The 23,231-nt window shown below is 43.7% G+C and overlaps 1 protein-coding gene across 25 annotated transcripts in view; it reads left to right on the plus strand.

Moving 5' to 3' along the window:
* The first annotated feature begins 440 nt into the window (after nucleotides 1-440).
* The window catches only part of brm (ATP-dependent helicase brm), a 134,207-nt gene continuing 111,416 nt past the window's right edge, over nucleotides 441-23,231 (plus strand). For 7 of the 25 annotated variants that reach the window (XM_067125897.1, XM_067125902.1, XM_067125906.1 and 4 more), the window contains exons 1-3: nucleotides 581-720; nucleotides 12,982-14,078; nucleotides 14,948-15,126. In XM_067125897.1, the coding sequence (XP_066981998.1) occupies nucleotides 12,986-14,078; nucleotides 14,948-15,126 (1,272 nt within the window). In that variant the 5' untranslated portion in view covers nucleotides 581-720; nucleotides 12,982-12,985. Of the gene's footprint in view, nucleotides 481-580; nucleotides 736-12,981; nucleotides 14,079-14,947; nucleotides 15,127-23,231 lie in introns of those variants that run through there. The other 18 variants (XM_067125915.1, XM_067125904.1, XM_067125909.1 and 15 more) reach the window with 5 other exon arrangements.

A 23,231-nucleotide genomic window follows, 5' to 3' on the forward strand; every position in this document is an offset into this window, starting at 1 on the left:
TACGTGTACATGCAAGGTAAATGATAATTACTGTGCATTTAATTTACACAATGCGCAGAATTCTGTATATGTTTTTAAGTAGTTATTTGGAATGTTTGTTATCTGGAATTTAATTCTCAATAATCTATTAGAGAGTGAAAGGGCCAGTAACTGTGTTTTCGTAGTTTCTTCCGTTTTAGGAAAAACTTTTTCAGATAGGATCTGATTTCTGTAAGAGGTAATACTAATACGTAATAAATTTTATTACATTTCCGCGTGTGGATATTCTTTGTCAATAACACGACCTAGGTACTAACCTTTGCAGCAAGTAATATAATTTTATTTTAGTGCAAATGAAAAGCACAGATTAAAAAGGCAGGATTGCATCCAGAAACTGCTATTGTTATTGTAATTTCTTTTAATCGTGGAACTGAGGAATGAACTGGTTAATCTGCTGTAGTACACTGACTGTCAATGTTTGTTGTCCTCTGTGCGCATAATGTTAGTAATTATTTGTAAAATCTTATGGAAAACAGATAGCTTTGATTTGATAATAGATACTAAATTTATATATAATAGGTTGCTTATGCACAAAAGTTCTGAGACCAAATTTTGTTGAATAAATACGCACGCTATGTTTACATTTGGCAACGCCGCAAGCTTGCAGTGGTGTTTGGGTCATTTGTGAGAGCACAAAAATAAAAGAGAGTTCCTTGTTCCGTCATGATTTTCTGAATACAAGTACGTCTGTTAACGGTAATACTGTGCCTTGGTGTTCGAAAATTTGTGAAGATTGAGTAGCGCAGAGTTTTGACTTCGCAATAAGTGTATTTAATATGAAAAATGGTGGTAAATGTGGGCCGGGTACGGTAAAGGTTCTGACAATGGTCGACTCTTGGCTACAGGCATCTCTGCTCTACATCGTAGCATTTTTTAGTAAATAACTCAGCTGTGGTGCTCTATTGAACCTTGTCCAATGGTTGCAACGATATATATCATATGTTCTTACAAGCATTCATTTAGGCCTAGACCGAATAGCCTTCCAGAGTAATCGCCATTGTAGGTTACGTATGCTTGGGTACCAGTTATTCGGGGAAAGCAACACGTAGACTGTAAATATTTACCTAATAATGCCATATCATAGTCACATTCTGTTGCTTGAAAACATGATTTCCGTATGTTTTTAGTGTGTTCTATGAACGTTTCTGTCGTTCAATTCTTTATTAAGGTAGCATCTTTAGAGATAAACTAACTGTGCCTCAGTAGTCCCAGGCCCTATCAGTAACGGTACCTTGTAAATATTGCCCCCCCCCCCAGTGGGAAACCAGGGCTCTAGGTTGGGGAACGGTATTATTTTGTTGCTACAACACCTTGTTTGAGTTTTTATTTTGTTCTCTTTATCTCCTTTAAAGGCCTATGCCAGGGTGTGCACAATACAAAAATGTTACCAAATTCTATAGAAAATATACTGTTAGCCAATCAAGATATTTACCATCTTGAATTGTTTTAATATTCATTCCTATCAGGCTGGTACAGGAAACTGAAAATCTTTTATTCCAACCTATTTTTTATTTAGAACTATTGTTATGGGGTATTTCTAAGTAAGAACTCCACATGGACTATTACCTTGGAAATTGATTTATCCTGTGGTTTTAGTGTTGCTGATGAAGGAGGTGGTGTTGTTTATTGTCAGTCAATTGTTATTAACCTCATATCTACCCAACATGGTTGGGGACCCTTTGGGAACGGGTGGGGTTTTGGAAACAATGGGAGAAAGACTTGACTGCTATGTTGTTGTTATGGAACGGTTCCATGCATTCGCAGGTCATTAGGGACCCATATATTAAGAAGGGATTGGCTAAAGAAACTGATTATAAAATGAACTATACTAACCTAATGTACCCCAACCTAACCTAACCTAGCAGGTTGTGTTGCTTAGTCAGGGGGCTGCTTCCCCAGTGAAGGAAACCACTTTTTACCAAAAGCTCCTCTATAACACTGGGCATGTGCGATAGCATTCCACAAGATGCTGAACGTATGAGTTCAGAACTTAATTACAGTCAACTGACAAAAAATAATTGTAAATTCTTAATAAGCAACCAAAATACTATAGGAAAAATCAATTTCCAAAGTAATACTTGATGCGGAGCTCTTGCTTAGTTCTACCTGTTACGGAACTGTAGGCTGGTATTGTTCTGCAAACTACCCATACCCTATATTTAACCTAATGTAACTCAGGGCACTGGATCTTAACTTGTCCTTGGGCTTTGCCTTCCCTCTGGACCCCCCCCATCTAAATTTAGCACACTGAATTAAAATAGATTATAGAGTTGTGACCTAACAAATCCTAGGCCTGAGGGCAAAGAACTCTCCCAGTCTAGTGTAACCTACAGAACTAAATTAGTGTGTGGTGTTACTTTTTTAAAAGTTCTATCAGTAAACCAGAACTTGCAGAAGTAGGTTATCATGGGCTCTTAGGATACATTCTTGTATCTCTTGTATTTTCCCTCACCCAGAAACCCCAGTTTCTAACTGTGGTACCCCTTAGTTGTAGGTGTTACAAGGGGTTCCAGTAACTTTAAATTAATTTGTTACCAAAATTGTTGGAAATATCCACTGAAAAGGAAAAATTCAAATCAGCCCCACCAAATGAATCATGACCAATAATAAAGCTGTTGTTTTCAAGCAACTCCTGAATTAAAAAATCACACTTAAGTGGTGAAGGAACAAAAGATCCAAATCAGGTTTCATCAATATCCACATACTCACATTTCTAGATCACAATAACAAAAGATATTTTAGATATGCAAGATATCCTTATCCACAGTGCAATGGGACAAAATAATGATTGGGACCACCATTAGCTTGAAATTTTAAAATACACAAAGAAATTGAAAATGTCCAAGTGGATAACAACATTCATCAGTAAATATCTCGGTAACAGTAAATTTCCTATAGATTTTGAGTATTTTTCTATGAAGCATATTAAGGAGACTTCAAAACAAAGCAAAAGACTTAGTTTTGTTAACTGATATTAAACTAAAATAATACTGCTAAGGCTATATAAGTTGTAAACTTGAATATTTTCACTGCTGTCATGAGTTCACGAACATCTTTAGACTGAATGAATTCTAGGCAAACATCTTACCATTTGCTATCCCAAGCTTGTCTTCTGTTGTAGGATGTGGTATTGTAAAGAAAAGTGTTTTGAACAGTTGACATGCTTGTGAATAGCCTAGCCTCAGAAGGGCTAGTATGTTAGATTGGTATCTTTGCGCTTTTCACTACACCCATGACATTGCTGTGCTTAATATTCAGGAAACAGAAGTCTGCAAAAATGTTATTCAGTCTAGCCTACAGGTCTAATTCTGGTTCTCTAATTGAGTACAGCTGTAACATATAGATTTTCTGACAGGATGCAGATTATTTTTTATTAATTATTTATATGATGAATTTGACAGCTGTTTCCATCATTGATATTTTAATTCATTAACTGGGGTCTCTTGTGCCCCCACCCCAACTAGGCTAACCTAGATGTTAAATGGCCTTGTTACCTGAGTGCTTGGCTTTTAAGCTTAAATTAATTGATCTGTCCAACCATCCCATACTAATGGGACTAGCCTAAGGCACCATAGATTAGGGTGAATTTCAGTGACCCAAGCTTTCCTAACCTAACTCAACAAACTAAGGTGACATCTTACCTGATCTAGGATTCTTTGTCTCCTTAGACTCTTGCCTGCTTCACCCTAACTTGGTTAGAGGTAATTGTTTACTATTTAGCTTTCTTTATCAGGCCCTGTCTTATGATGAAGGTGATCTGCAGGACCCTCACTCCTATTTGCTTGTACACATTTTTAATGACAAGCATTGTATCATACCTGTCAAAACCTCAGTAACACTACAACTGATAATAAGAATGCTGTTTCTACCTGGAAGTCCTGAAAAGCGTGACTCCATCAACAGTCATAAATTATTGTTAAGTTACCATACTTATACAGAATGTTAATATAAAACTTTTCATTTATGACCTTGAACTTGCATCGTTTTATTTTGAACTAAATTCACATTTTTAACATTTATATCCATGCTGAGTATTTGTGGCCAGCACTATTGCCAGACTCAGTCATCGTTTTTAAGTACATTTCTTCTCAGAATGAACATATCTCTTGACAGTTCTATGGAGCACTGTGGCAAAATAAAAAAAAAAAAGCTTTTGAAACATATTATATACATACTTCAAATGTCAGGAAAGTCTATTTATGCAAGAATGCAAGATATAGGAACTGCGTAATAGTTTTCTCAATTTTCTCTCCTGCTGTCATGTATTTTAGGATGTATATAAAATTGCATAGTTATATTTATAAAGAAAAAGTGTGATCTTAATTTTGTAAATGTGCACTGTTCAACTTATAAGAAAATAGATACATGAAATAGGATGTGTTAACAAAGTTAGGATTGAAAGGCCTAGAAACAGTGGCTCCAGGTATGAGTTTCTTCGTAAATTCGCCAGATTATATAACACTTTTTTTAGGTATGGTATGACCATAATGATAATATAGAAGGAGGTTAACTAATCCACTGAGTTAAGATTTCTTGGGTGTTCAAGGGCAACTCCATACCCTTCCTCACCTAACCTTGTCAATACCACATAGGCCTATCTGTAAATACTGTACTCAGTATGCCTATAAACAACAGCCATCACACTTTGAACTGAAAACTTTATGCAAAAGGTAATCAGGCTATCTACCCTTTTTCCCTATATATTTAACAAAATATACTGCATGAATACACATTGAAAAAAAATGTACCCTGCTTTTTCCCTCGTTCGTAAATGATACAATTCAGTAGGTAGGTAGCCTATCTGTTTAACCTTCCATGGCTTTATGACCATTAATGTATTTTTATACAGCAACTTTCTGATCAGTTGTTACCATATTGTTTTACCATACACGAGATCCAAAATGTGTGTGTGGGAAATATTGACTTAGGCTAGGTGTTACACTCACAGTATCCATTTGCTTAAGTCAAATAAGCTACTACAGCAGTTTTTTATACAAAGGTAATGGTAATGAAACTGATATTTTACTTACTGAATCTGCTTATACGGTACTTTTTTATTATGATGTTATATCTTCGTAATAAGTGTTAAAATAACTGATCGTCCGCTATTTGCAATGACTAATGTTTACCTTCTCAGAATCAGCTGAGTGAGCCTACTAACAAAAGAATTAGGAGGATCATTTTCAGTTACTAAAAGAAATGAATGTGTTAATTTAAGTATTATTTTTATTTTTGTACATAAATGTAAAACAGGTATGCGCTGGTAAACTAACATACTTTATGTTAAAGTAAAATCCCTCAAAATTGCAAAACAGCTGTTTCCTGATTTGTTTGTTCATGTTATACTCGATGTTGTTTATGTCAGTTTTTTTGGTAAGTGGTTGTTAATTGTAAGACATGTTTATGAGTTGTTACATAAGCCTTAAGTTGGATAATCTTGTTTGAAAGACTAGCCTAGTACAACCTACTGAAAATGAAATTTGTTTGGTAAATAAAGAATGTCATGGAAATTGTGTTGTGTAAAACACCCTGTACATATAAAGTACACATGGCATTTCTCAGTGACGACTGTCCAGAGCAAATTCGTTAAAAGAACACTACATAAAAATACTGTAGTTAATTTCTTGTTTTATGGGAATTAGTGATTTTTCATTTCACCTCATAATATCACGGAAGCTTTACTTGTATGCACGCGTTTACATCTACATGTAGTATTTCATCAGAGTTGACGTTACCATCTACATAGCCTAGTACTGTATATGCGTTTGTGTGTTTTTTAGTGTGGTATCACATTTACCATTTTTCTTCTCTGCTTTGCTTGATTTACTGTACAGTATTTCATTACAAATTTAGTTGACTCTAGGTATGATTATCACACATATCATCATAACAGTATAAAAAAGAGAATATTTTATCACTCAGTATTTCATTTCAGTTAGTCTTTCTCTCTGCTCCTCTCTCTCCCTCTCTCTGGTGCCTCTCTCTCTCTCTCTCTCTCTCTCTCTCTCTCTCATGGTGCCCAGCCATCTAACCCCCACCCTCGGAAACTTCTTGAGGCCTCCCCCACCCCTAAAACCCTTTCTCTCTCTGTTTGAATGTAAGCAGATTCACCAACATTTTCCTGAGGCCGTGCAATATTGCCAACCATCAGAGATTATTTTTTACAATTTTTTAAATATTGTAGATACTGTATATATCTTTGGGGCCTTGATCCCTGTGTCAGATAATGGTGATCTGGATAATTCAAGGATTACTGTATGGGTAGATTCTAAGATGTTCTTGAATATCAAGTTTCATATAAGTAACTTACCAGGTAATAACATAGCTATGATTTCTAACTCGCTCTGCAGCCTTTATTTAAAAAATTGCGGTAGCACTTCGATAGTTTAGTGTAGGTTACAAGCCCCACCCACTAACGGGAGTACTGGAAACGACTTAGCAGAAAACCTCATTCTGTTTCTGCTGCCTCTTGAGTAAAATCAGGGGTTTGCTGCAGCTTTTGTTTAATGATTTTTGGTTGTATGGCTGGATTTCGGTGAAGTGTTATCGGTTATTTGAGTAGCCTTCAAGCTTCAATAGCTTTCAGGATCATTTTTTCTAGTTCTTTGGTTATTATTATGTCTGATTCAAGTACTTCTAGTTTTGCTATTGTAGCGAAAGTTGCAAAACCAGATTAATCAAATCTTCATATGATTCTCATACAATCTGCAATAAATGTAGTGGGCAGAAATATAGTAGGGAGAAAACTTGTGCTAAATGTATGACTAGCAAGAGTAAAAGGTACTTAAATCTCAACCAGACAAGTTAGAGAGGGATAGAAAAAGGAAAGCAGCCGCTACAGCTGAAAAAAGAGTTTCCTTTAGCCTAGTATTCTGCCGTAGCCTAGGTTAGAAGATAACTCTGCTATTCATTCTGCCTCTCTTCCTAATTTTTCTCCTGCAACTACCCCTCCTGTTTTTAATCCACCTATTCCCGCGCCTGGCTCCCTTGCTTCTGAACCCAGTGCCATTGCTAGTCTAGAGTCTAGGTTTGACAAGAAAATTATCCTACAAGTGAGTACAGTGATAGTTAGGTGCATCACTGAAGGCGTTTATGGGAAAACTTATTCAGATGGCACCACTTCCGGCAAAGTGACAAGCGACAGTGTTGTGTAAGTGGAGGAGGTGGCTACTCATCCTGTCAGTTCTCCTAGACCAAGGTCACTGTCCTGCTCCCCCAACCCTGGGAGAAGATATACCGAAAGTCCAAGGGAGGCTGAGGGTGTTTGCCCACAGGTAGTCGTCCCCTCAACCGCACTGTTGTACAGTCCCAGGTGTTGGTAGACAGCCATTGGAAAGGCTTGTCCTCAAGCTCGTCTGATGATAGCAGCGTGGACAGAAAGGGCATAGACTTACCTGGACTCTTTCCGTCCATTTAAGCGTACTTCTGCAAGCCTCGGTCAGAGTTCTGATCTGATGGGGAGTCCAGTGCCTGTTAAGAAGTACTGTACAAGCATTCTCTTTGCAGTCCCAGGCCTTCACACAGTTACTCGTGTCCGCTTCAGTCCACGTGTGCCCACACTTGTTGGCTTTGGACAGTCTGGAGAACGTCTCACCTGTCCGCTCGACTTTTGTCCACGAGCGCCCACACTTGGCTCCCAAGTGCCCGACTTCCAGGTGTTCTTTGCTGCTTTCTGAGCACCTGGCACTAGCTACCAAGTGCCTGGTGCCAGCTCCCGAGTGCCCAGCACCCACTCACGAGCGTCCAGCGTCCATTCATGAGCACCCAGTGCCCACGCCCATGATAGGTGCTATTGTCAGCTTCATCTTCCCAGAGACTGCGATCTCCTTTGCCTCCTCCAGTCAGACCTTCTACTTCGTCGCCTTCGCCTGTTGGCCCTGATGGGCCTGCTCTTGCTCCGATTAAGCATCTGGCCCCAGTTTCTGAGTGCCTGGCGCCAGCTCCCAATTGCTCGGCGCCAGTTGCTAAGCACCCAGTGCCAGCTTTCAAGCACCTGGCGCCAGCTCCCAAGCGCCTGGCACCAACTCTTCAGTATCAGTCTCCTGTTGGACCACCAAGTGCCTGTTTCTGACTGCGGATCTCATAGCTTATGCAGCTCTCCATCAATTTTTGCAGGCAAGCTTTCCTACCCTTTTTTGGCTTCAGCTAGCCCAGGTCTCACCTGCCTTGACCTTCCTGAATGCGGAGCCATACAGATGACAGACCTAGGCTCCCCACAATGGTGCTTTCCTCTTCTTCTAGGAATGCACTTGAGATTGAAGTTTGGTTTTCTGCTAAGAGGGAGCAGGGTAAGGATTCCTCCGTCTTTCCTCCCTCACGCTTAATCCGTAGGAGGTTTCTTTCCTGTGCCATTGAGGAAACTCGTCCTTCCTTCCTGACGTTGTCTCGGCATTTTTTCAGTCAAGGAGACCTCTTTGAGTTGGGCATTATGTTCTTTCATTGGCAGAACTTGACAAGGAGACCTCTTTGAGTTGTTTAAAGCTTTCAGTTTCTTGGACTGGATGGTAAGAGCATTAGCCAAGAAGATTAAAGTTGCAATGGTTTAGTAGGAGACTCCACCTCAGACTGGCTAGGAGTCCTTTCTCGTGTAGACAAGACCATCAGTAATGGCTCTTTTGAACTTGCATCCCTTTTCTCTTTGGGAGTTTTGAAGAAAAGAATTTTTTGGTGCTCCCATTCCACTAAAGGAGGCACTCAGGCCCAGAAATTGAACTACCATGGGAGTAAGCCCAAGTCCAGTCTAGGACCCGCTCCAGTGTCCGCTTCTCAGCGATAACTATCAAGAAGACCTCAAGTCCTTGCCCAAGACATGAGGAAGAAGTCCTCCATGCACAAGTGAGAGCCAGTCTTCTCAAGTTTTGGGAGAAGTGGAGTATCAGAGGGACAGAACAGTGGATTGTCAAGGTTCTGAGGGAGGGTTCCTCTGTTCCATTCATGGAGACCCCCCCCTTTAGTCACTTTTCTCATCGTTTTGACGGCCTACTCAGAGGCTTGGGAAAACATTTGACCCTTTTGGAGGAGGTCCCCTCTCTCCTTCGAAAGAGTCATAGAAGAAGTCGAGGACATCAACTCAGAGGGCTTCTACTACCATCTGTTTTTTCTTCTTCTTCTTCTTTCGACTTTATTAATCCAGTGTATAGCAAGGTCAGCTGCTTGAGTCAACTTTCTCCATCTCTTCCTATTCCTTACATCTGCTTCCCCCAGTCCCACCTCACCCATATCCCTCCTCACCACATCCATCCATCTGATCTGCTGATGCCCCACGCTCCTCCCCATCACTGGCATGTTCTTAGCTCTCTTGGTTGGTTCTACTACCATCTGTTTGTGGTCTCCAAATTTTCGGAGTTTGGAGACCAGTCCTCAACGTAAGCACCCTCAGTCTCTTTGTCCGGTAGACAAAGTTCAGATGGGGACGAACCAGTCAGTCCTTTCATCCATTCACCAGGGCAATTGGATGATATCCTTGGATATGCAGTAGGCATGCTTCCACTTCCACCATCCATCCGGACTCCAGGAAGTATCTAAGGCTCATCTTTCAGGACACTCTCAGGCACCCCACGTCAGCATCTAAACGCCTGTCTCCTCTTGGAGTGCCCAGCGCCAGCTAAATCTTCAAGTTTTGGGCTCTTTGCATAGGCCTCTCTATGGCACCTCAAATGTTCACTCGAGTCCTTGCTCCTCTAGCAAGATGATTTCATTTAACAGGCATAAATGTCAGCCTATATTTTGGACGACTTGCCTTTTGATCCCCTTGGAGGGAAAAGCGCAGGAAGGACTTGAACATCTCCTCTCTCAGGAACTGGGAATCATCATCTACCTCCAGAAGCCCCAGTTGGCCACATCGCAAGAGTTCCTCTATTTGGGGATGAGTCTCATCTCTCAGACTTTTCGGGCTTTTTCCGTCTTCCAAGAGAATCGCCAGCCGCCTTCAGACGGTCCACAGGTTTCTAGCCCCTTCGTTTTGCCTACTGGATTAGCCTACTGGGGACTACATTGTCCATCGTGAAGTTAGGCAAACTGCTTAGGAGTGTTTTGCATTTCATCAAGTTAGGCAAACTTCTTAGGAGAGTTTTGCATTCTTTCTCAAGGCCAACTGGTACAGGGAAACAGCCGGACACCTACGCTTTTCCTGATAAACCCAGAGATCAAGTTGGACCGGCAGTTGTGGCAATCTGAACATAGACTTTTAGAAGGAAAGCCCTTCACCCTCTGAGCCCAGAACTAGACTTCTATGCAGGCTTCTCAGTTCTGTCTTGGGGAGTCCTCATGGGGAACCGGAAAGTTTCCGGGATGTGGTTGCTGGAAGAACAGAACCTTCACATCGTCAGAGACCAGAAAGCAATTCACTCGGGGCTTCAGTGCTTCTTGACCCTAGCTCATAACAAGGCAGTGGTAGTCCATTCAGACAGTACCGCAGGCCTAACGTACATACGAAAGCGAGGCGGCAATCACTAAATTTCTCTCTGACAGACAGCAAGGGACCTTCTACTGTGGACAGATCAAACTAAATATTCTGGCGGACGAATTGAGTCATAGAAGAGTATGTCCTTCCCACCTTGGATCCCCTGGTCAGTCGGAATCTGTGATACTATGGGGCAGGCCTACATTGGACTTGTTTGCCACCTCAAGGAACCATCGCCTTCCTCTCTTTTGCTCTCGGGGCTCCAGTTCTAGCATGAGCAATGGATGCCATACTGCAAGATTGGTCCCACTTGGACCACTAAGCCTTACCACCTTTCAACATGGTCAGGGAAGTGCTGAACAAGTCTTGGGCTCATCGCAACATTACGATAACTCCCATAGCCCCGTTCTGGTTCATGAAAGAATGGTTCCAGGACCTGCTACAGTTGCGAGTGGACTTTCCGAGACTTTCCCCTAAAAACCGTATCTGCTCTTACAACCTCACTTTAAGAGATATCAAAGGGTTGTCTGCTCTTGCCCTGACAGGCTTCAAACTGACCAGAAGCTTGTCAGAGCGTAAGGGTTTTCAAGACATGCTGCAGAAGCTATTGCAAGATGCAGGCGTCATTTTTTAGCTGTATCTTCCAGGCTAAGTGGGCGATTTTCTGAAGTTGGTGTCTCAGACTCAACGTCTTTTCTTCTGAGACATCAGTGACTCAAATTGCAGATTTCCTTCTTTATCTGAGGAGATGTAGGAATCTCTTGTCCTCCACCATTAAGAGGTGTTGATCTGTGTTTAGCTCAGTGTTTAAACATGGGTACTGAATCTTGCATCAATCCCAGATTGTAACGACCTCGTCAAGTACTTTGATACGTCTAGCAAAGAAAGGAAGATCTAGTCTCCTGGAACCTGGACGTAGTGTTGAAGTGGCTGACAGGTCTCTTTTGAACCCCTTCATTCTTCTTCGCGGAGAAACCTTACTCGGAAGACACTTCCTCGTGGCCTTGGCCACTGCTAACATATTAGTGAGATCCAAGCCATTGATAAAGGGTAGGTTTTTTCACAAGGAGATGCAGTTTGCTACTTTGCCCTTGGATTTTTTTTTAGCTAAGAACAAGGACCCTTCCAAGCCCTGGCCCCGTTCTTTCTCCATTAAGACCTTAATGGATACCTTGGTTGTGAGAAAGAAGAGAGAGTTTTTTGTCCTGCTAGGGTTGTAAGGTTTTACCTGAGCAGGACCAAGATGATCAGAGGACCATTCAGTAACCTGTGGTGCTCTGCCAAGAACCTGTCTCACCCTCAGACTAAAAATGCATTGTCCTTCTTTGTCAAAGACAATTTCTGAGGTGCACTCTCAGGGTGAGGAGGACATTTTGCCTACTTTTAAAGTGAAAGCTCTTGACGTTAGGGCAGTCTCTACCGGATTAGCTTTCAGGCACAATATGTCCCTCACTCCCATTCTGCAGTTGGCCCACTGGAAGTGCAAACTGATCTTCGTGTCTCGTTATTTAAAAGAAGTAGTAACAGTGTTTGAAAATTGCAGTACCCTGGGGCCATTTTTAGTGGCTGGCATGGTATTGGGGAAGGAAGCACAGGAATCTCTGTTTTTTTCGTACTATCTCTTCGCCTTGAAGTATGGTGTCAAATTTTCAAGAGCCTGGGGGTACAGTGTACCTGGAGTACCCACCAGTCTCAGTGGATGGGTTGTGGTGTTTTCAGTGTAGGTGACAGTGTTGTCTGGTTGTTTTTTATGTTGGTACTGCTGCCAGGACAAGGGCACTTATATATGCTTTGCTAGCCATTGGTCCTATCCTTCACTGCAAAGCTACCACTTAAGTAGAGGCGCCCCATGGATTTACTGCCACGCCACTACAGGTTAAGGTGAGCACCAGCCAGAGGCAGTATTCACCTTCAGTGGCTCTCGTACCACTTAAGGAAACGACAAGCATTGTTTCAGTGCTAGCAATTTTTCTGTTTCAAAGTCATTACGATGCCTTAATGTTTTGGAATAGAATTTGTCTATGTATCCCACCCCCATTCAATGTAGGATTCATCTATGTAATTACTTGGTAAGTTACATATATGAAAACTATATTTTCATAATGAAATTAAGTTTCATAAATACTTACCAAGTAAATACAGAATCGGAGCCCCGGCCTCCTCCCCTCTCATGGGCATAAGGCCACAAACAGAGTGAGGTTTTCTGCTAAGTCATTTCCAGTACTCCCGTTAGTGGGCGGGGCTTGTCACCTACACTAAACTATCAAAGCGCTACCCCGATTTTTTTAAATAAAGGCTGCCATGCGAGTTAGAAACTATAGCTATGTAATTACTTGGTAAGTATATATAAAACTTAATTTTATTATGAAAATATAATTTTTCCTTTCATATGATATTGTAGATTGTTTTTGTTTTCTCATTAGATTCAACTAATAGTATTTAGTATTCATTGTGTTCTATAGCATTGAATGTAGATGTAAGTATGAGATGATAAAATATATTAACATTTAGAGGGTTAATGTCCATTTTGATTCTTCCAGAGGGATGTCGGCTCCAAGTCCAAATCCAGGGAGTGCAGCGTCCCCTATGGGTCCTCCCCAACAGGCATTGTCACCAATGCCTCCACCACAGGCAACATCGCCTGCTGTAGGACCTCCACAGGCCCAGTCTCCTATGGGACCCCCCCAGACTCCTTCACCAATGGGTCCTCCTGTCATGTCTCCAGGTCCAGGTGGCCCACCACCAGCACAACAGGGACCTCCTCCCAGTGGCCCTGCTCCTGGAATGGTACCCCAAGGGGCTCCTGGTCCTCACCATCCTTACCCTCAAGGACCACAAGGGTCTCAGGGATGGCAACAGCCTCCACCAGGACCCTATGCAAATAGTTATCAACCACAACCTCAACAACAGCAGCAAGGTCCTGGAGTACACCATCCAGCACAGGGCCCTCCAGGTGGTCCTCCAGTCAGTGGACTTCCACCTCCAACCAGTGGTGGCGGCCCTAATGGTCCAAGTCCCAGTGGTGGGAGCTACCAGCAAGAGAATCTTAATGCTCTGCAAAAGGCCATCAACACTATGGAAGATAAAGGAATGCAAAATGATCCTAGATATGCAGACTTAGTCAGCATGAGAGCCAAGTATGGCAGTATGGGGCCACCCCCAGCAACAACAGGTGCTGGCACTACACCTGGAGGTCCACCAGGCCCTCCAAGTGGGCCTGGTTATGGGCCTTCTGGTCCGGGTGGTCCAGAGGGTCCACGACCAGGACTCCTTAATGCCTCTCAGATGCATCAGTTAAGGGCGCAGATTATGGCGTATCGTTGTATTGCTCGTAACCAACCTGTACCTCCTCAGGTCACTGCGCTTGTTCAGGGCCGACGTCTTGATCAGGATCCATCAAGAGCACCTGGCCCTCCTGGCCCACCAGGACCCTCAGGGCCTCCTGGCCCACCAGGCCCTTCAGGTCCTCCTGGCCCTCCAGTATCATCAGGACCCCCAGGTCCACCTACAGGTCCTCCAACTGGTCCTCCTCAGGGACCACCTGTCCCAACTACCGGTCCACCTCAGGGTCCACCAGGACCACCTGGCCCACCAGGCCCTCCAGGACCACCTACTATGCAGTATCCCAGACATCCAGGTAAATATGCAGATGTAAGCTGTCTTTACATTAACTTTGCTTTGATGTGTTTATTAATATTTTTGTAAAGTGGATGGGTATACGTAAATATACTACAGTATACATGTTAAGTTTTTGGTTTTCACACAGCTTTTGAATTTAGGATTTTTATTGATTTTTAAATTCATTATTTTATTTGGTGTTTGTAAGATGAATAATTCATGTTCATAGTGGAGGGGTGTGGACTATAAAAAGATCTCTTAGGCAAAATGGACTTTAGTTATTAATATTTTTTAGTATTCACACCATATTGAGATGTGTAGCATGGACTGGATGTTTATGACAGGTTATACTGTAGTTTTAATGATTCAGGTCATACCTTCATTATTAAAAGTATTGTTGCAATATCTGCTGAAATTTATGAGGTATAAAGGCTCACATTCTTATGAGTTAAGGCTATGCTTGTATATCTGTTTGGCAGTATGGTTACTGATTTTGTAGAGCCCATCACTTTTTGTCATTGATTTTGGTCATTTTGTGTGAGCGGGTCTATTTTTAATCGTGTTGTATATCTTTTTCATTAGTTAATCACTAATAAAATTCAGTTAAATTAATACATACCTCATATACCTTTCTGGTAAATTTTAAACGCAACTTTTCCCCATTGGTTTGTTGCAACACAGTGTGTGCTTTTTTCTTTTAACATTCTTGTGTTTACACCTTAGTTGTGCTTTTGCATTTTTATATTCTTGTATTTTACATGTTAGGCATAGGTTAAGCATCTCTGCCCTAATTTTGTTGGTTAGCATATTGCTTATTGTAAGGTTTTATTGTCACCTGTTTCAGGTCTTGCCATGTTCATCATACTTACAATGGTACTTCTGTTTCAGGTCCTATGCCAGGTGTGCATCCTCCTTTCAATGGAACTTCTGTTTCAGGTCCTATGCCAGGGGCACGACCACCTTACAATGGAACAGATCCATCACAAACACCTCCTCCCCCTCCTAGCGCTGTAACATCTCAACCTGGGCCAAATGGCCCTCTCCCTGGAGCAACTCCAAGACCACCAGTAATTATGTTAACTTTTTCTTTCTAATAAAATAATCACAGTGGTGTACAAAACTGGGGACCATTTATTTTAAATTGTTCTGAGGTTGTAAGTTTTGATAATGAAGAATTTACTTCTTGTTACATGAAGAGGCAGACTATAACGAGACACAGTAAACCCCCCATATTCGCATTCTCACAATTCGCGGACTCACCGATTCGTGGATTTCTGTGTGGAACATATATACACATTATTCATGGAAAATTCGCCTATTTGCAGTATTTTTCACTAAGAAATAGTTGCTATTTTCATGACTAAATGCATTGTTGTGGTAAAACTATTAAAATACTAGGGTATAAGCATTTTTAGAGCTTTTTTTTTTTTTGTGTTTGAACTATCAGAATAGGCAGTTGTGTGTTTAGAGGGTTTTTAAGTATTCGCAGATTTTAGCTATTAAGGGGGCGATGTTAGTGCACTTCCGAGTGACTACGGGGTGTTTACTGTATATGAAATTAGGTGATTTTGTGGTCTTTGCCAATAGTTCACTTAAAAATATAGTATGAGCATTTCAATCAAGTTATTGTTGCTGTGTGACACAACGACCACACTGTCAAGGCTACTGCAAATAAGGTTAGTTTGGTGGCCAAATAGGTGGCAAAGGAACACTGTCATTGCCTTGAACACCATGTGACGCAGAGGGCCTCTGACATTCCATTAGTCATCTCTTTCGTGTACTGTATATAATTCACTTCACAATGGGCTGTGTAAACCACCCCAAGAGAATATGTGCATTAGCTGTTTCTTCACAGTATTTCTTATTCTTCATGACCATTTGTGCCATTGCCCTAATAACTCGCGTCAGTAAATGAGCCTTATTTTTCCAAGATATTTTCTTTAGTATTTATATGCTAGCAAGATTTGTTGTTAAATAAAAAGGTACCTTTGGTAGAAATCTGAAGGTACTGTAGGGAAAACTGAGGGAAAAATTTGTTCAGTAGTAAAAGTAAGAGAATTATTTAACAAAAATTTCAGATCTAGAGTAATGTTGATAAGAATAAAGTTCTGCTTAAGTGTTTTGAGAAGTGATTACTTAGGCCATTTGGATTTTGTCATCTTGATTCTAGGTAGATGTAAGTGCAATTTTAGGGAATCAGACTTTCAGGAGTGTTGTATCATTAATGAAATTAAGGTTTTGAATGATTACAGTTTTGCTTACTTTACCCCACTGAACTTTTATGGCTCCTCAGTTTTTTTCTTGAGTGGGTTTTTTTTTTTATTGCCTAACGAACAGTAGGCCGTTTTGTTCCTGCAAGAATACAAACCTTCATCTTTTGTGTGGATATACTTTTGGCAGCAGCTGGTTGTGAAACTAGGTAATAAATAGTTAATGGTGGCAGAGAGGTAGGTGGCTGGGTATGACCCATTCACCTTTTGGCATCCCAAGCACTCTTTGGCCATTGTTTAGCCTACATGTCTCCACTGATACTCGACTTGATTTCGAAACTTTGTTTTGTTCATGAGACTTACCTGTCAGATATATATATAGCTGTATTCTCCGAAGTCCGACAGAATTTCAAAAAACTCACGGCACACGCAGTGGGGCCAGGTGGTTAGTACCCATTCCCGCCGCTGGGAGGCGGGTATCAGGAACCATTCCCATTTTCTATTCAGATTTTCTCTGTCGCCGGTACTGTCAACATCTGTTTTCAGTATCTCCGTCTTTGGATTTCGTAAACTCGTTATTTTTCACTTAAGTATTCGATTTGACTTTTGGTTTTTATCACGGCTGCATCGTGATTGGATTGTGAATTGGCATACGCTTTTTGTGGAGTGTTTTTGGATTTGATTTTGATTGCTCTTTGAATGATGTCTGAATCTAGTTCTGCTAGCTTCAGAGTATGTTGTGTGAGTGATTGAATGAGTGTAATCCTCACACTGTATGTACGAGGTGAATATTAAATGATTGCTACAAGGAGTGTGAGACTTGCCGGATGCAAGCTGGAAGGTGTTTGTTGCCTTTATCCGCAAGTTGGAGCGTGATAGGATCTGGAGGTCTTCCTCCAGGAGTGCTAGTAGAGTAGGATATTTATTGCTCTCCTGTAAACCCGAGCTTCTCGGGGAAAGCAATTAGATCCAAATTTAAGACAACAATTTGGAGCGGAAGGTGATACTTTCGCCCTTTATTTTTGTCAAGTACTTGCTTCGGCAGTACTTATACTAAAATTGAACGTTACAAATTATAAACACCATCCGTGCTCTGGAATCGAAAGTGATTTCTCTTTAAAGTGCAGTAAGTGTTGTGATCCCCTAGTGCAGTGGAGGGGGCGTCAGATCGGCCCCATAATGCCTCTAGGCCTGGACCTCTGTCGGACTCCCAGGACTTTGGGAGTGGGCAAGTCGAAAGCCTCAAGAGGGTTACGGGGCCCCCCACCGATCTGGCGTCCCTTCGGCAGGACCTGTTGACGCTTCCCAGGCTGCCAAGGATCGTGCGCGTGCACGTATCCTGAAGGACTGCTTCTCGTCCTCTCAGATCGGCCCCATAATGCTTCTAGGCCTGGACCTCTGTTGGACTCCCAGGACTCGGGAATGGACATGTTGAAAGCTGCAAGAGGGTTACGGGGCTTCCCACCGATCTGGCGCCCCTTCGCAGGATCTGTTGACGCTTTCTCAGGCTGCCAAGGATCGTGCTCGTGCACGTATCCTGAAGGTTTGCTTCGCCCTCCGTCGCCCTCCCTAAGGGTGGAACTCTCGGAAGGACTCTCGCCCGCTTTAGAGAAGATTCAGAGAAGAGGACGCCACGCCCTCTTTCTCAAGGCTTATTTTCGCTTCTTTGAGTGTTTCGACGCTTTTCCATCGGAGCTGCAGCGTGACGCCCGCAGCAGCTATCCTGGACGCTTCTGTAGCTGCTCGTCAGGACGCCCCTCTCGCTGCCGTGCAAAACGCCCGGATGGACGCCGACAGGGCGCTCATCAGGACGTCTCTTTGGTTGCTCGTCGTGACTCTTCAGAGCAATCAAAGACCGCCGCTGGATTGCCATCGTGGCGCATCGGCTGCAGCCTGACTCTCCGCAAGCAGCTATCCTGGGCGCTTCTGTAGCTGCTGCCCGTCAGGACGCTCCTCTTGCTGCCGTGCAGGACGCCAGCGGACTGGATGCTCGTCAGGGCGCTCATCAGGACGCCTCTTTGGTCGCTCAATGTGACGCTTCAGAGCAATCAAAGACTGCGGGAATCAGCTCCTTCTGCATGTTGCACCGCAAGGTCTTCGCTTCTCCCAAGGACTTTGGGAGACTCTCTGGTTTCTCCCATTGAAGAGAGAGAAGTCTCTTGTGAGTCGGAGCCTGCAGACCTTGAGCAGCCTCCTACTTCCTCGCTTCACGGTCTACCAGGTGTTAGCCGGTCTTCTCAAGGACTTGTTTGGCGACAAGTTCAAACCCTCGCTCCTCTCTCTCCCTCCTCGCAGTTAACTTCGTCCAAGAGCGATGATGAGAGCGTCGGGGTTTGTTAAGATGACTTCGTCTCTGGCGACGAAGAAGGCCTTCAAGAAGGTTAACACCTGGATTGAGGAAAGAAAGACCCAAGGCAAGACTTCTTTTACCCTGCCTCCGTCCAAGCTTTGCGACAAGGCAGGTTTGTGGTACTAGACCGGAGAGGACGTCGGCTCAAGTGTTCCTTCGTCGTCCCAGGGGTCTTCGCTACCTTGGTCGACGCGCCTAGAAGGTCCTTCCTATCTGCAACCAAAGTGTCGTGGACTTTGTCGGAGACGGATCTCCATTTGAAGGGACTTTTTCGTCCCATGGAAGTCTTTTATTTCCTGGACTGGTGTTTGGGGACTATAGACGTTAAGATTAGAAGTTCCTTTTCTATCAGCCTGAGGGAGCTGTCCAGCGTCTTGATCTGCTTGGACAAGGCCGTCAGGGATGACTCGGAGGAACTGGCTTCCCTCTTTTGTACGGGCCTCTTGAAGAAGACGGCCTTGTACTGTAACTTTACACTAAATCAGTTTCTCCGTCGCAGAGGGCAGAATTGCTGTTCGCCCCGTTGTCGAGCCATCTCTCCCCCCTGTCTTTGATCAAGGATCTCGCCGCCAGCTTGAAGGAGAAGGCCACTCAAGATCTCTTGGCCCACTCGTCAAACGCCCGGCAGTCCTTTGTCGTCGTCGCCGGGTCAGACCTCCAGGAAACAGAAGCCCTTTCATAGAGGAGCTTCTTCCTCGAGATCCTCTCCCGAGGAAGAGGTCTTTCCAGAGGCGGAGCCCTGCCTAAACCTAGGGGCAAGAAGTGACCTGCAGCGCCTCCAGACACCTGTAGGAGCCAGGCTTCTTTCGTTTGCGGAGCCTGAGAGCAAGAGGGGCGGACTCCTGGTCCCTCCTAATTATCGAGAGAGGATGCAAGATCCCCTTTCTCGACACGCCACATCTGTGCACGCCGCCCAGGGATTTGTCGCCCTTCTACCATCAAGAGAAGCAACAGCCCCTTTTGGAGTTATTAGTGCAAATGCTCGAGAAAAAAGCTGTGGAGCTAGTCCTGGAGCTGGACTCCCCAGGATTCTTCTGCTGACTGTTCCTAGTTCCAAGCAGTCGGAAGGATGGAGATCAGTCCTAGATGTCAGCGGACTGAACCACTTCATGGCGAAGGAAAAGTTCACGATGGAGACGTCCCAGTCTGTTCTAGGAGCATTTAGACCAGGAGATTGGTTGGTCTCGCTGGACCTTACAGGACACCTTCTTTCACGTTCCCATACATTCCCAGTCGAGGAAGTTCCTGAGGTTTGTATCGGGGACGAGTGTTCCAATTCAGAGCTCTTTGCTTCGGGATAAGCACAGCCCTATGATCTTCACGATCTTCATGAAGAATGTGGCGAGATGGCTTCACTTAGCGGGCATTCGAATCTCGCTTTACCTGAACGATTGGCTCTTTCGAGCCTCTTCACAGTCAAAATGTCTGGAGGACCTGAAATCGACTTTGAAGTTGACGAAGTCCCTTGGACTTTTAGTAAACATAGACAAGTCCCATCTGATCCCGACGCAGTCCATAGTGTTCTGGGGATTCAGATGGATTCAGTGGCTTTTCAAGCTTTTCCGTCCCAGGAACGGCAGCAATGCTTTGAAAAAGTCCCATCCTACCTGGGGAAGGAAACATGCCCGGTGAGGGAATGGTTGAGTTTGCTGGGGACCATTTCCTCGCTGGAGAAGTTGGTTTCCCTGGGAAGACTGCATCTCAGACCCCTCCAGTTTTTTCCTGGCGGAAAACTAGATAAACTAGGAGTATCTAAAATTGTCCCTGAGGATCTCTCCTGTAGTCAAGGATCTCCTGAGGTGGTGGCTCGTCCCCTCAAAGTTGGCAGAAGAGGTTTTCTCTACACCTTCAGAGCCCTGATCTAGTGTTGTTTTCCGACGTGTCCAGGGAGGGATGAGGAGCAACACTAGGGGGGGAAGGAAGTGTCAGGCACCTGGAGAGGGGAACAGGTGTCCTGGCACATCAATCTCAAAGAGATTAGGGCGATTCTGCTGGCCCTGCTTTTTCTTCGAGAGCCAAGCTTCAGGCCAAGTGATACAGGTAAACTAGGACAACACCACAGCCCTGGCATACCTCAAGAAACAGGGAGGAACTCTCTCCCGGTCCCTGTTTGTACTGTCGAAGGATTTCCTGCTTTGGGCGCATGCTCGGGGTATCACGATCCTTACGAGGTTCATTGGCAGGAGTGGAGAATGTCCACGAGGACCTTCTCAGTCGGCAACGTCATCTTCCGCCGACCGAGTGGACCCTTCATGAGGAGGTGTGTCAGGAGCTGTGGAGATTATGAGGATGTCCCTTGGTGGATCTCTTCACGACATCCAGGACAAGGAGGCTTCCTCTATACTGCTCTCCGCTACTAGATCCAGGAGCAGTAGCATTAGATGCCCTCGTCTGGGATTGGAAGGGATTGGATCTTTACGCCTTTCCTCCCTTCAAGATTCTGGGGAGGTCATCATCAGGAAGTTCTCAGCGCCGAAGGGACGCCAATGATGTTGATCGCCCCTTTTGGCCAGCGGCAGGGTGGTTCACAGAGGTCATGACCTTCCTGGTGGACTTCCCAAGAGCGCCCCAAGAACCGATCTGCTCAGACAGCCCCACTTCAAAGGTACCACAAAACCTCCCCGCTCTGAGTCTGACTGCGTTCAGACTATCAAAAATTGGTGAGAGCGAGGGGTTTTTCATGAGCAGTGGCAAGGGCTATCGCCGGCGCCAGGAGACCCTCCTCCAATTTGGTGTACCAATCTTAGTGGGCCAATTTCAGGAAATGGTGCAGAAGCAAGGGATTTTCCTCAGCCTCAATCTCTGTGCCGAAGATAGCAGACTTCCTTCTTCATCTTGGGGAGAAGGAAAAGCTGGCAGTCTCGACAATTAAAGGACGTTGAAATGTGCTCTCGGCAGTCTTCAGACATAGAGTTTTAGACTTAACCGACAATAAGGATCTTCACGATCTCTTGAGGTCCTTTGAGACTTCTAAGGTACCTCATCCGTGGACGCCTTCCTAGAACCTGGATATCGTCCTAGATTTTTGATGTCGGTTACATTCGAGCCTCTTCATTTGGCATCGCTCAGGAATGTGACAAGGAAGGCTTTTTTCCTAATTGCTCTGGCGACAACGAAGAGATTAGTGAAGTTCAAGCCATCAACAAGCACATAGACTTTAGAGAGCATAAGGCCTTATGCTCCCTTAGCCCTATGTTTCTCGCCAAGAACGAGAACCCTTCTAACCCTTGGCCCAAGAGTTTTGGGATCAAGGATATAGCAGAAATTCTTGGCAAGAATAAGAGAGAGTCCAGTGCCCTGTCAGGGCTCTCAATTTCTTCTTAGATAGGACGAAAGGAGGCCGAGGCCCGCTTGGACAATTTGTGGTGTTCTGTCAAAGGCCGGACTTTCCGATGTCCAAGAATGCTCTGACATTCTTTTTAAGAAGTACGTTCAGGAGGCTCATTCTACCTGCCAAGACAGCGACATGAGACTCCTGGAAGTCAAGGCTCACTTAGTAGAGCCATCGCGACCTCGGTGGCTTTCCAGAAGAACATGTCCCTTAGCGATCTTCTGGGTACCACCTTCTGGCGAAGCGATTCAGTGTTCGCCTTCACATTTCTTGGACGTGAAGACGACATACCTAAAATGCTACTTCGCTAGGACCATACGTTTCTGCATGCTTGGGGGAAGAGAGCAATACTCTTCCTATCCCTTAGAGGTTAGGAAGTATTTTTAATCTTGATTTTGTGTTTTTATGGTTGTTGGGTTAGGCCAACGGAGGTGGACGTCCCAGTCTTTAGCTTATACTAAGTTTTATTACTTGGATAGGCTCGGTCAGGTGGTTGGTCGTTGCTCCTTTTGCCCCTCACATTATGGTCTTATGATCTAGTCCCATTGTGGTCACGCCCCGTGGACAGATCATCTAGATCTCACCAGCTATATAGGTCACTACCTTGCTGGAGACTCTAGTAAAGCAGAAGCAGGCATGGGTGACAGTATCACGGTCAGCTATGCTAACAGGTAAGGAACCAAGGCGCCAATCGCCTACATATATTTGTTTCCTAAATCCTATTCTGTCTCTCCCCACCTCCAATGGTGGGATTCAGCTATATATATATATATATCTGACAGGTAAGTCTCATGAACAAAATGATATTTTAATAATAAAATAAAGTTTGTTCATACTTACCTGGCAGATATATATAATCATAGTGCCCACCCTCCTCCCCTCAGGAGACAGTGGCACTAGAAAATCTGAATAGAAAACGGGAATGGCTCCTGATACCCGCCTCCCAGCGGCGGGAATGGGTACTAACCACCTGGCCCCACTGCGAGCCGTGAGTTTTTTGAAATTCTGTCGGACTTCGGAGAATACAGCTATATATATATCTGCCAGGTAAGTATGAACAAACTTTATTTTATTATTAAAATATCATTTTATATTTTTATCTGAATTGTGTCTGTTGTTCAGTAATATTTGAATGGTGTATAAATTTTCTTTTTGCATTTTTGTGTTGTTTTTTACTGTTAGGGATACTCAGCTCTTAGTAATTGTGTTCCTCTCATTTTAGCAATAGTTTTTAACAAAAATTGTTTATAACTACACTTACAGTTCATAACCGTTAGGGTT

The sequence above is a fragment of the Macrobrachium rosenbergii genome, chromosome 23 (genome assembly GCF_040412425.1).
Source record: "Macrobrachium rosenbergii isolate ZJJX-2024 chromosome 23, ASM4041242v1, whole genome shotgun sequence".
In the NCBI taxonomy this organism is placed as follows: Eukaryota; Metazoa; Arthropoda; class Malacostraca; order Decapoda; family Palaemonidae; genus Macrobrachium; species Macrobrachium rosenbergii.